Source organism: Dama dama, chromosome 5 (genome assembly GCF_033118175.1).
Source record: "Dama dama isolate Ldn47 chromosome 5, ASM3311817v1, whole genome shotgun sequence".
Taxonomy (NCBI): domain Eukaryota; kingdom Metazoa; phylum Chordata; class Mammalia; order Artiodactyla; family Cervidae; genus Dama; species Dama dama.
This window is the reverse complement of record NC_083685.1, coordinates 18,666,906-18,680,431: the sequence shown is the minus strand read 5'-3', so window position 1 is coordinate 18,680,431 and position 13,526 is coordinate 18,666,906. Positions and strand designations below refer to the sequence as shown.

The following is a 13,526-nucleotide window of genomic DNA, read 5'->3' as shown; positions in this document are numbered from 1 at the left end:
GTTCTTGTTCAGCCAAGGGTACGCTTTGAGGAAGGGACAACTGTAAACCTTCAAAATACCAATTCTCACAAGATCCAGGGGCTGGGTACACTGACACAGTAAGCAGATCACGACAGAGCACCCACAGTATCCACTGCAGGTATCCTGAGATTAGTCCATATGAATTTATTATAGTTACCTTCCAATTGGCAGTGTTTGACATGATAGATAACGCCCTCTTCCTGTAAAATTGTTCTTTGCTTGTCTTCTAGCACACTACACACTGCTTGTTTTTCTTTACTAACACTACTCTTCCTACTCCATGGCTGATTTCTTCCCACTTCTTCAAAGCCTAGATGTCGGAGTCCCCCAGGTTTAGGCTTTGGATCTCTTCTCTGCCCTCAGTCCCTTGGTGATCTTGTTGTCTTATGGCTTTAAAGACATTGTCTGTGCAGACAACTCACAAATTTGTATCTCCAGCCTAAATCGCTTCTCAAATTCCAATCTTGTGCATGTAACATCTTGAACTGTCTGTTGGATTTCTACTAGAGAGTATAGATTTTTTTAAACACATCCAAACTTAAACTTCTGATCTTCACTACTGCCTCACCTGTCCTCCTGAGTCTTCCTCATCCCAACAAATAGCAACTCCATTCTCTCAGTTCTTCAGGCCAAAACCCCCTGGAGTCATCTTTACTCCTTACTTTCCTTCACATCCTAACCTGTCATAATATCTTCTTGGAGGAACTTCCCGGGCAGTCCAGTGGTTGAGAGTTTGCCGGCCAATGCAGGGAACTTGGATTCAATTCCTGGTCTAGGAACTAAGATCCCACATGCCACAGTGCAGCTAAGCCCATGCACCACAACTACTGAATTTGAGCTCTAGAGCCTGTGAGCCACAACTACTGAGCCTTTGTGCTGCAGCTACTGAAGCCCATATGCCCTAGAGCCTGTGCTTCACAATAAGAGAAGCCCACATACCACAACTAGAGAGTAGCCCCAGCTTGCCGCAACTTATAGAAAGCCCAAGCGCAGCAACGAAGACCCAGTGCAGCCAGAAATAATATATATACACACATATCTTGTTGGATCTATCTTTAAAATATATACAGAACCACTTCTTATCACCTCTGTTGCCCCCATCTGCTTCATACTACCATCATCTCTAACTTGAATTATTGGAATTGTCTTCTGATTTCTCTGCCCCTTGTCCCTCTATAGTTTGATCCCAGTCAGCATAGATGTTAAAGTTTTCACTTAAAAACCCCTTTATTCTGAACCTTTCAACAAGTCTCCCATTCCATTTAAAGTAAGTCCAAGCTCTTTCACTGGCCTAAAACACAATATAATTTATCATGAAAACTAGGACACTTTTTAGAATGCAAAGGACAATAGATATAAACTGATACTGTCTCAGCTAACCAGCTAAGTCCTATATGATCCCTCCCCTATCTCCACCTCTGTTTTAAGCTCCCCCCATCTAGTTGTTTATTGAGAGGGCCAAGCATGCTCCTGTGCTGGGCTGTTCTCAGTCGTGTCCAAGGATTGTAGTCCCCCAGTCCCCAGGACTGTGACCCCAAGGACTGTAATTCGCCAGGTTTCTCTGTTCATGGGATTTCCCAGGCAAGGATACTGGAGTAGATTGCCATTTCCAACTCCAGGGGATCTTCCCAACCCAGGGATTGAACCTATGTCTCCTGCATTGGCAGGTGGATTCTTTACCGCTATGCCACCTGGGAAGTCCCCAAGTACCTACCTACCTCATGTCTTTTGCACTTGTTGATCCCCTGGGTGTCTCTATGATTTGCTCCCTCACTTCAGAACTTCACTTGGGTATCATCTTCTCAGGGAGATCTTATCTAACTACCTTGTTACTTAAGATTCCAACCCTACTCTTCCCTCACACTGTATGTATTTTAGTTGTTTACCTATTGCCCATTTGCTCTCACTAGAAGTTAGCTCTATGAGGGAAGGGATTTTTTTCCCCTGGTTTTTTCTTTTTTTCACTGCAGTATATCTGGTGCCTAGAATTGTGTTCTTGTTCAGTTTGTAAGTTGTATCTTACTCATTGACTGCAGAACACCAGGCTTCCCTGTCCTTCACTTTCTCCCAAAGCTTCCTCAGATTCATCTCCATTGAGTTGGTGATGCTCTGTCTAACCATCCATTCTCTGCCATCCCCGTCTCCTTTTGTCTTCAGTCTTTCCCATCATCAGAGTCTTTTCCAATGAGTCAGCTCTTTGCATCAGGTGGCTAAAGTATTAGAGCTTCAGCTTCAGCATCAGTCCTTCCAGTGACTATTCTGGAAGGTTTGATCTCCTTGCAGGCCAAGGGACTCTCAGGAGTCTTCTCCAGCACCACAATTCGAAAGCATCAATTCTTTGGCACTCAGCCTTCTTTATGGTCCAACTCTCACATTCGTACATGACTACTGGAAAAATCATAGCTTTGACTCTATGGACCTTTGTTGGCAAAGTGATGCCTCTGCTTTTTCATTCGCTGCCTAGGTCTGTCATAGGTTTCCTTCCAAGGAGCAAGCGCCTTTTAATTTTACGGCTACAGTCTCCATCCACAATGATTCAAGAGTGTAAGAAAATAAAATCTGTCATTGCTTCCACTTTTTCCCCTTCTATTTGCCGTGAGGTGATGGGACCAGATGCCATGATCTGTGTTTTTTGAATGTTGAGTTTTGAGCCAGCTTTTTCCACTCTCCTCTTTTGCCCTCATCAAAAGACTGTTTAGTTCTTCTAAAGAGCCTAGAACTGTACTTGGCACATTAATAAATACTAGATAAGTGAGAAAATATGTACAGTTTTTCACTTGAGATCATTCATTCAGCAAATATTTAATGAGTGCATCCTATGTTTTAGTTTCTATGCCAAGTACATAGCATTACGCTCAAGTCTAAAATTATAATTACTTCCTATGCCCCTGAAGATGCTGGAGTAAAATTTAGTATAAATTTATAAAATATAAAGGAATATAATTATTGTTGAAGTCAATAAAGACTGTTGACTAAATTCCTTTATTTTACTTACAACTTTATTGTTGTATATTAAATCTATATACTTCTTATGGAATCATCAAGGTTTGACATCAATTTTGTGAACTCTTGTTCTTTACACCTATTTTTGTTTTTTACTTTCAGCAAACTATTGAGGAGAAGAGGGGTATATCTGGATATAGTTACACCCAAGAAGAACTAGAACGAGTATCTGCTCTTAAGAGTGAAGTTGATGAAATGAAAGGACGAACACTGGATGACATGTCTGAAATGGTGATTACACAGGCTTTGTTTTATACACAAGCTCTAAGGCAGATATTTTTGTGTTTGTTCTGTTTTCAGTGCAACATTCAGATTTTCATTTCTGTGTATTGTTTTCATTATATTCTTTCGTCTGTCTTTATCACTCTCTTTAAAATTTTTCCATTCTTATGAAGTTGTTCAATTTGTAATACTTTACATGTTTTGTGGTTTTTGAAGTGTGTAAAAGTTACATAGCATTAAAGAAATATTTAAGATAAAAAAATAAGTTTTCCCAAAATATACTGCTTAACTTAGTACAGTTATTTCATTTGTGTGTGTGCCCTTAGTTTCTTTCCATATTTAGGACTGCCATTCAGCCAGAATGCACAGATAGAGCTTCATCAGACTTTAAAATGTTGAAATCTTTCATTATTTATTGGTAAATAGCTGCTGCCCCAAACTCTCAGAGTACCCACCTCCACCTGCCTTGCCCACCTCGTTCCCAGAGCCCTCTGGATTTCACAACATTCTAACTCCTAAAAAGATTAACATTTTGCACAGCAGACGCCTCCAAGACCTGATTCATCTCTATGGCTGGTGTCTGTTGTGATTGGTCATTGCTATACCTTTTGGGTTATTAAGTAGTTTGACTGTCACTTCATCCATGTTTATATGCATTTTATATAACCTACATAATTTATATACTTTTTAAACTTGATACAGAGTTGTATATCAGCAACTTTGTAATTTGTTTTAGTCCTTTAGCTAGATTATAAATATTTTCCCATAATGATTTGCAGTCTTAATAATTGACAATTTGAATAGTTAAATGATATTCTGTCTTACTGAGTAGTCAGTACTTATTAAATGACTTCCTTTTAGTTGGCATTGAAATAATTTATAGTTTTATTCACTTATATAAATACTTCAGTAAGTATTTTTATACATATAGTATTTTTGTTCTTTTGAATTATTTTCTTAGATGTCATATATTTTGTTTAAATGGCAGGTAAAAAAACTAAATTCCCTGGTATCTGAAAAGAAGTCAGCTCTAGCTCCAATTATAAAAGAACTACGGCAATTGCGTCAGAAATGCCAAGTAAGATAATTTAGTTTTGTGATACTTTTAATACTCTCTCTTGTTCAAATGTATTAGTTAAAATCCTAGATATTTTACTTGGATAATTCCTGGCAAACAAATCATTATTTTTATATGATTCTGTGAAAGAGAATAATATTGTGACCATCAATGTTTTTGTTTGATTTATGTTGTTTGTTTTGTCATAAATTTTTGCGCTGGGGAGAGAAGGAGAAGTTTAAGCTAAAGTCAAAAGTGCAGCCAAATGAGATTTGTGCTTTAAATAATGTTCATGTCAGAGCTATAAATATGAAGTCACATTCTTCAGTGGCCAGGTGAAAGTTCAGAGTGTGCCAACAAGTGGTGACAAGTTAATGTTAGATTAATGAACTTGCTTTGCTGGGGAGCAGGATGGGGGGCAAATCATGATAACTTATGCTTAAGTGATGAAATACAGTTACTTGGAAGCTAATTCTAGACACTGCTTTAAAGATAAACTGTAAGAAGGTAAATGCCCAGATCAGGTGGCCTTCACCATTTGACATTAACAATTGTTATTTTATCATTCTCCATGTAGTAATTTTAGGTTTGAATGTGAGCTGTACTGCATGTGCCTAAGGATGAACTCTAAAACTTCATAAATGCCATCCATCAGAGTGAAGAGAAGCAGAGTGAGAGATCACATGGACCTTGAAATCAGATAGACATTGTTTCCTTTTTTATAGACAATGCCATGGAGTCTGAGACAGGTTTCAGTTCAGTTCAGTCACTCAGTTGTATCCAACTTCTTGCAACCCCATGGACTGCAGCAGGCCAGGCCTCCCTGTCCATCACCAACTCCTGGAGTTTATTCAGACTCATGTCCATTGAGTTGGTGATGTCATCCAACCATCTCATCCTTTGTCGTCCCCTTCTCCTCCAGCTTTCAATCTTTCCTAGCATCAGGGTCTTTTCCAGTGAGTCAGTTCTTCGTATCAGGTGGCCCAAGTATTGCAATTTCAGCTTCAGCATCAGTCCTTCCAATGAATATTCAGGACTGATTTCCCTTAGGATGGACTGGTTGGATCTTCTTGCTGTCCAAGGGGCTCTCAAGAGCCTTCTCCAACACCACAGTTCAAAAGCATTAATTCTTTGGCACTCAGCTTTCTTTATAGTCCAACTCTCAGATTGGTGATAGGTTTCGTAACTTATCCAAACAGAGAAGGAGGAAATGAGAGACTTGGAGCTTCACTCTAGCATCTCTAGCATATTTTACATCTTCTGCTTATTTCTGCCGTCACAAGAGAAATGGAAGAGAAAAGTCCCAGTTCTCAGGGCTTCATACTGTAATAGGAGAGGTGGAACAAACACAAAAGAAATTAGGAAAAACAAAAAGATAACCCAACTTAAGAACAGTATAGAACAAATATAATCAGAATCATATTCCTAACTGATGAGGAAATGGGAAGGAAATGAAGGAAATTAGGAAATGAAATGATTGTCAGGAAGAAAAGTTTCAGAAAGGAGATTAAAAAAAAAAACTTGTAGATTGAAGATATCAAGAATTATTTTCATGGATATATTCTAATAGCTGATTTTCTTAGTGCTTTTCTTGTGCCAGCAACTTGCAGATAAAAAGTGAAAGTGAAAGTCACTCAGTCATGTCCAACACTTTGAGACCCCAGGGACTGTAGCCCACCATGCTCCTCTGTCCATGGAATTCTCCAGGCCAGAATACTGGAGTGGGTAGCTATTCCCTTCTCCAGGGGATCTTGCCAACCCAGGGATCAAACCCAGGTCTCCCGAATTGCAGGCAGATGCTTTACCATCTGAGCCACCAGGGAAGCCCAAAGGGAACAGTTATATGTATTTCTAGTGATGATGAAATTTCTCTATGATAGTATTAATAAAATATAGTAAAAATAAATCTGTTTGTAAATATAGACATACTTTATTGCATTTTTTACAAATTAAGGAATTGTAGCAACCCTGCATTGAGTAAGTCTGTTGGTGCCATTTTTCCAACATCTACTTACTTCATGTCTTTGATTTTGGTGATTCTTGCAGTATTTCCAACTTTTTCATTATGTTTGTTATGGTAATCTGTGCTCAGTGATCCTTGATGTTACTATTGCCAAAAGACTGACTTCCTGAAGGCTCAGATGATGGTTAGCATTTTTTAGCAATAAAGTATTTTAAAGTTAAGATCTATACATTTTTTAGACATAATGCTGTTGCACACTTAACAGACTACAGTATAGTGTAAACATAACTTTATATATACTGCAAAACCAAGACATTCATGTGATTCTCTTTATTATGATATTCACTTTTTTACAGTGGTCTGAGGCAGTATATAGTCAGCAAAAATAAGACCAGGAGCTGATTGTGGCTCAGATCATGAACTCCTTATTGCCAAATTCAGACTTAAAGTGAAGAAAGCAGGGGAAGCCACTAGACCATTCAGGTATGACCTAAAACAAATCCCTTATGATTATACAGTGGAAGTGACAAATAGATTCAAGGGATTAGATCTGATACAGTGCCTGAAGAACTATGAACGGAGGTTCGTGACATTGTACAGGAGGCAGTGATCAAGATCATTCCAAAGAAAAAGAAATGCCAAAAGGCAAAATGGTTGTCTGAGGAGCCCTTACAAATAGCTAAGAAAAAAAGAGAAGCTAAAGGCAAAGGAGAAAAGGAAAGATATACCCATTTGAATGCAGAGTTCCAAAAAATAGCAAGGAGAGAGAAGAAAGCCTTCCTCAGTGATCAATGCAAAGAAATAGAGGAAAACAATAGAATGGGGAAAATTAGAGATCTCTTCAAGAAAACTAGAGATACCAAGGGAACATTTCATGTAAAGATGGGCATAATAAAGGACAGAAATGGTATGGACCTAACAGAAGCAGAAGATGTTAAGAAAAAGGTGGCAAGAATACACAAAAGAACTATACAAAAAAGATCTTCATGACCCAGATAACCATGATGGTGTGATCACTCATCTAGAGCCAGACATCCTGGAATGTGAAGTCAAGTGGGCCTTAGGAAGCATCAGTACGAACAAAGCTAGTGGAGGTGATGGAATTCCCAATGGAATTCAAATCCTAAAAATGATGCTGTGAAAGTGCTGCACTCAATATGCCAGCAAATTTGGAAAACTCAGCAGTGGCCACAGGACTGAGAAAGGTCAGTTTTCATTCCAATCCCAAAGAAAGGCAACACCAAAGAATGCTCAAACTACTGCACAATTGCACTCATCTCACACACTAGCAAAGTAATGCTCAAAATTCTCCAAGCCAGGCTTCAACAGTACGTGAACCGTGAACTTTCAGATGTTCAAGCTGGTTTTTAGAAAAGGCAGAGGAACCAGAGATCAAATTGCCAACATCTGCTAGATCATCGAAAAGGCAAGAGAGTTCCAGAAAAACATCTACTTCTGCTTTATTGACTATGCCAAAGCCTTAGTTGTTGTGGATCACAACAAACTGTAGAAAATTCTTAAAATGATGGGAATACCAGACCACCTGACCTGCCTCTTGAGAAACCTGTGCAGGTCAAGAAGCAACAGTTAGAACTGGACATGGAACAACAGACTGGTTCCAAATCGGGAAAGGAGTACATCAAGGCTGTATATTGTCACCCTGCTTATTTAACTTATAGGCAGAGTACATCATGAGAATTGCTGGACTGGATGAAGCACAAGCTGGAATCAAGATTGCTGGGTTAAATATCATTAACCTCAGCTACGCAGATGACACCACCCTTATGGCAGAAAGTGAAGAAGAACTAAAGAGCCTCTTGATGAAAGTGAAAGAGGAGAGTGAAAAAGTTGGCTTGAGGCACGACATTCAGAAAACTAAGATCATGGCATCTGATCCCATCACTTCATGGCAAATAGATGGGGAAACAATGGAAACAGTGACAGGCTTTATTTTTTTAGGCTCCAATATCACTGCAGATGGTGACTGTATCCATGAAATTAAAAGATGCTTGCTCCTTGGAAGAAAAGTTATGACCAACCTAGACAACATATTAAAAAGCAGAGACATTACTTTGCCAACAAAGGTCCATCTAGTCAAAGCTATCATTTTTCCAGTAGTCATGTATGGATGTGAAAGTTGAACTATAAAGAAAGCTGAGTGTCGAAGAATTGATGCTTTTGAACTGTGGTGTTGGAGAAGACTCTTGAGAGCCCCTTGGACAGCAAGGAGATCCAACCAGTCCATCCTAAAGGAAATCAGTCCTGAATATTCATTGGAAGGACTAATGCTGAAGCTGAAACTGCAATACTTGGGCCACCTGATACGAAGAACTGACTCATTGGAAAATACCCTGATGCTAGGAAAGATTGAAGGCAGGAGGAGAAGGGGACGACAAAGGATGAGATGATTGGATGGCATTGCCGACTCAGTGGACATGAGTTTGAGGCAACTTCAGGAGTTGGTGATGGACAGGAAGACCTAGCGTGCTGCAGTCCATGGGGTCACAAAGAGTCAGACATGACTGAGCGACTGAACTGAACTGAACTGAACTGAGGCCGTATGCCTGTAGTTCTTTCATTAAATCTATTTACATTTCAAATGGGGAGTTTTATTGAAAGAGCATTTAGTGCATTAAAGGAAATGCTTCCTGGGTAACTCAAATGGTAAAGAATTCGCCTGCAGTGTAGGAGACCTGGGTTCAATTCCTGGATCAAGAAGATCCCCTGGAGAAGGGAGTGGCAACCCACTCCAGTATTCTTACTTGGGAAATCCCACAGATAGAGGAGCCTCGTGAGCTACAGTCCATAGGGTTGCAAAGAGTTGGACACGACTGAGCAACTAACACACACACACACACACAAAGGAAATGCACTGTTATGAAAATCCAAGGATCAGAACTATAGTCTGTCTGGAGCAGTTGGAGTTTAGGGAAGCTTCAGGGACTTTAGTGGGAGCTTGTGGATAATATCAATGAATGTGATAGTAAAAGAGTTTCTCAGGTGGCTCAGCGTTAAAGCATCCGCCTGCCAACGTAGGAGACACGGGTTTGACCCCTGGTCAGAAAGATCCCCTGGAGAAGGAAATGGTAACCCACTCCAGTGTTCTTGCCTGAAAAACTCATGGACAGAGGGGCCTGGTGGACTATAGTCCAGGAGGTTGCAAGAGTCAGACACTACCTAGCGACTAAGCAGCAGCAGCAGCAGCAGCAGCAGTGATAGTAAGAGCATTTATCAAGTGCTCTGCGTGCCAGGCACTATTATGTTTTTCATTCAGGCCTCATAACCACCCTGTTAGATAAACCACCCTTTACACAAAGGAGCAAATAAAAGCACACAGGGTGAAGGACTTGCCCAAGATTACACAGCTGGTACATAGCAGAGCAAAGTTCTGAAGAACTCATACTACACCAGTAACATGACTCAGTGAATCACTTCGTATTGGCTTCTCACTGTTCTTGCCACAGCCATGTGTCTGCCTGTGTGTTTTTTTTTTTTCCTCTGTTTTTTAGTTTCTCCTCATTCTTTGGATTGGCATAAATGTAACCTTAGCTTGCTTATGGTGCCTCAATGTTCACATCTCACGCTGTAGCCTTTCTCTACATATGTGTTGAAGTTGTGAACTTATAATTCCCATTTTCTCTGCATTTTCTAATTTAAATTCCTGGTGCAGTGCCTCTCTTTGGAGGGCAGTTTTCCATGCCAGACCACCTCAGAGATTACTGCTATCCTGAGGTCAGATGAAGGATCCATCCTTAGTTGAACCGGCTATGCTTGTGGGTAAGGATCAGAAGAAAGGACAGTAACATGGAACTAAGTATGGCTGCCTGGAGAATTTTCCTTCTGGAGAAGCTATAGAATCAGGCAGACCTTAAATAACCTTAGATAGGTGACTTCATCTCTATATTATGTCCTCACCGGTAAACCAATCCCTTCTTAATAAAGTGGTTGTAAAATTAAATGAAATAACACATGTAAGGTACTTTGCAACAGCAATGACTAATACATAAGAACTGTTTTAAAAAGTTATTTATCATTATAACTATTCAAAATAGTTTTAAAGGAAGGAATACTATTGCTTTTCAACCAAATTGATTTTCTAAGTAAAACCATATACTAAATTCTATAAAGTCCTTTATTATAAAATATAACCAGAACCTGAAATTCATTTTTATATGTTTTAACTGGATTTCTCTGTATGTCAAGTACTTCCTGTCTGTTCTATTTCAAAGAAACATAGCTGTCTCACCACCATCCCCAAATAATACAGCTCTTCAGTTCTTAACATATTCATCAAATCAAAGGGGCACCGAAGTCCTGTAAGCTTTTCATCTCTTCTGCCATGTTGAAAAGTAATGGGGACAGAGTTTCAATTTTAGAAGATGGAAAGAGTTCTGCAGATAGATAGAGGTGATGGTTGTACAACAGTGTGAATATATTTAACGCCACTGAACTGTGCACTTCAAAATGGTTTAGTGGGACTTCCCTGGTGGTCCAATAGATAAGAATCTGCCTTCCAGTGCATGGGTGTGGGTTCAATCCCTGGTTGAGGAACTAAGATCCCACACGTGGCAGGGCAAATAAGCCTGTGCACCACAACTAGAGACTCAGCTTGTCACAGCTGAGACCCAATGCAGCCAAAAAATAATAAATAAGTATTTTTATTTATTGTGATTTTTATTTTATGTGTATTTTACCACAGTTTTAAAAGTCTAAAAAAAAAGAAAAGAGTGTAGAACTTGCCCACGTTTTTATTAACCATTTGGTTTTTTAAAATGTTTGAGTTCAATGACCTTATTGAGTCCCTAATGTTCATTTTGTTTATCTCCATATGTCAATCTCCTACATCCCTGTATAGTTTGTTTTTACCCAGAAACCTTTTGTAATGAAAAGTATACTGAAAAAACAGCCACTTCATTGACTTTGAGCTATTTCCAAATAGTAACTGAAATTCTTAATTGTTCTCTACTTTGAATGGTATTTATTTTTAATTTGTGTAAGTGTATCTAACACTTGAAACTACATGGATGTATTATCGTTTTTTAAATAATTTATTTCTTTATAGCAGTGCTGGGTCTTCATCGTGAACGGGCTTTCTCTAGTAGTGGTGGGAGGGCTTCTCATTGCGGTGGCTTCTCTTGCTGCCACGCACCAGCTCTAGGGAGCACAGGTTTCAGTAGCTGCCGCTTGTGGGCTCAGTAACTGTGACTCCCAAGCTCAGTAGTTGTGACGCACATGCTTAGCTGCTCTGCAGCAAGTGGGATCTTCCTTGGATCAGGAATCAAACCCGTGTCTCCTGTATTGGCAGGCAAATTCTTTACCACTGAGCCACCAGGGAAGCCCCTATCATATTGTTAAAGTGCAGGAGTACTTAAAACATACTTTACACTTCTTGTTTTAATGGACAGCTCTCAAAATTTAGGAAATTTTATAGTGAAGTATTAATACATTTCCCTTGTATTTGCATTTTGTTATAAATTGAGTATTCATAATCATTTGGAAATTGGAGCATCACAACTTAAGATGTACAACTTATTTTATCTAAATCTTTTATAATTATCTGGAATTAGCTAGCATCTTGAAGTTTCATGTTTGTTTTTTAGAAACTGTTCCTTAAATTATAAGTTATTAAATGGCATAATACATGTAATTGCTAAAGCTAAAATACTTGTTTTAGAGTATATATTATGGTAATTATTGATTTCACTGAAATATTTCTTATTGAATGCTTTTTCTTAAGGAAGTAAAACCATGCTCTTGGCAAGAATTCAAACTCTAAAGAATTGTTTAAGGGAAAGAATTGAAATTATTTCTCTTTCTACATCCCACCCCAGCACACTCCCTAGAAATAATGTTAACAGCTCTTTGTGTATTTTCTAGAAATTTTCTGAAAATTAATGAATAGGTAATTATTTATTGGCTTCCTGAAGTTTGCTCTCCACACCTTTGTTCTACTCTCAGAAAAAAACAAAGGCTTTTTGAGGTGAGGGGCAGAAGTCAACTCTGCCATATTAATGTCTGCTTCCTTTTGTTTTCACTGTACCTGCTATACTTATGCCCATCTTTTGCTTTCAGCTTTTAAAAAGTTGCTTTGTTTTAGGTATGTCTCTGAATAGATCTTGAGTTGTGTTTTGTTATATGATATAATCTGACAGGTTTATTTTAATAAATAAGTTTAGCCAGTTCATATTTATTGATATGCAAACATATTTGGTCTTTGAGTACTTTATTATGTTTTGCTACTGACTTTAAAGCCCAGAAAAATAAATTCCTCTGTTCATTCTCTGTCTCTCTCTTGTATTTTCTGGCTTGTGGTTTTGCTGTACTGGTTGTATCTGTAATGCCGCCATTAATATTTCATTACTGTTGATAGTATCTATTAGTTCCCACTATGAGTAGTGATGAAATTGATATTTTTCCTCTAACTTCTTCTTCCCTCTCCTTTAGCACCTCATTTTGGTCATTTGTCTTTCTTACTATTTGCCTTTATACATGTAATATGCTTATACTATGACTTGATTCATCAGCTTTAAATTATATCTGTTGCCGTTCCCCTACCATTCCCAGCAATGAAAAACTGCTTACTGAGGAAACCAGCTTACTCATTCTACCTTCCACTTTCTTTTTCCCTTCCCCTCCCTGCAGATTTTATGTATCGTGTCTACATTCTCAGAGCCTATAACATTTACTTTCTGTTCTACTAGTTCTCCCTTTTGTCTTTAGTATTATACCTGTACTTGTTAGACTCAGTGCTCATTACTAATCCTCTCCCTACCCATTTTCCTACTTTTTATTGTCTCTCATTTGTTTTCTAGTAGAGTCCTCAAAGCTTAGAAGAACAATATTCCCTGATGAGTTCTTACGTTTCTAGAGTTTGTTGCCTTAAATATTTCAATCACTGCTTGATTGGGCATAAAAATCATTACATCATGCTTTCTTTCCTTGAGGATTTTTAAAGAGTAGCTCCACAGTCTTCAGGAGTTAAGGGTGACCATGGAGAGAGCTGAGGCCAACATAATTTTTGTTTTGTTTTTTCATTTATTTTTATTAGTTGGAGGCTAATTACTTTACACTATTGTAGCGGTTTTTGTCATACATTGAATATTACTCAGCCATTAAAAAGAATTCATTTGAATCAGTTCTAATGAGATGGATGAAACTGGAGCCCATTATACAGAGTGAAGTAAGCCAGAAAGATAAAGACCATTACAGTATACTAACACGTATATATGGAATTTAGAAAGATGGTAATGATAACCCTAT

At 38.5% G+C, this 13,526-nt stretch overlaps 1 protein-coding gene across 1 annotated transcript in view; it reads left to right on the top strand.

Moving 5' to 3' along the window:
* The window catches only part of IFT81 (intraflagellar transport 81), a 90,842-nt gene that overhangs the window by 63,113 nt on the left and 14,203 nt on the right, over positions 1-13,526 (top strand). The window contains exons 13-14 of the mRNA XM_061141944.1: positions 3,127-3,255; positions 4,235-4,324. Of these exons, the coding sequence (XP_060997927.1) occupies positions 3,127-3,255; positions 4,235-4,324 (219 nt within the window). The remainder of the gene's footprint in view (positions 1-3,126; positions 3,256-4,234; positions 4,325-13,526) is intronic.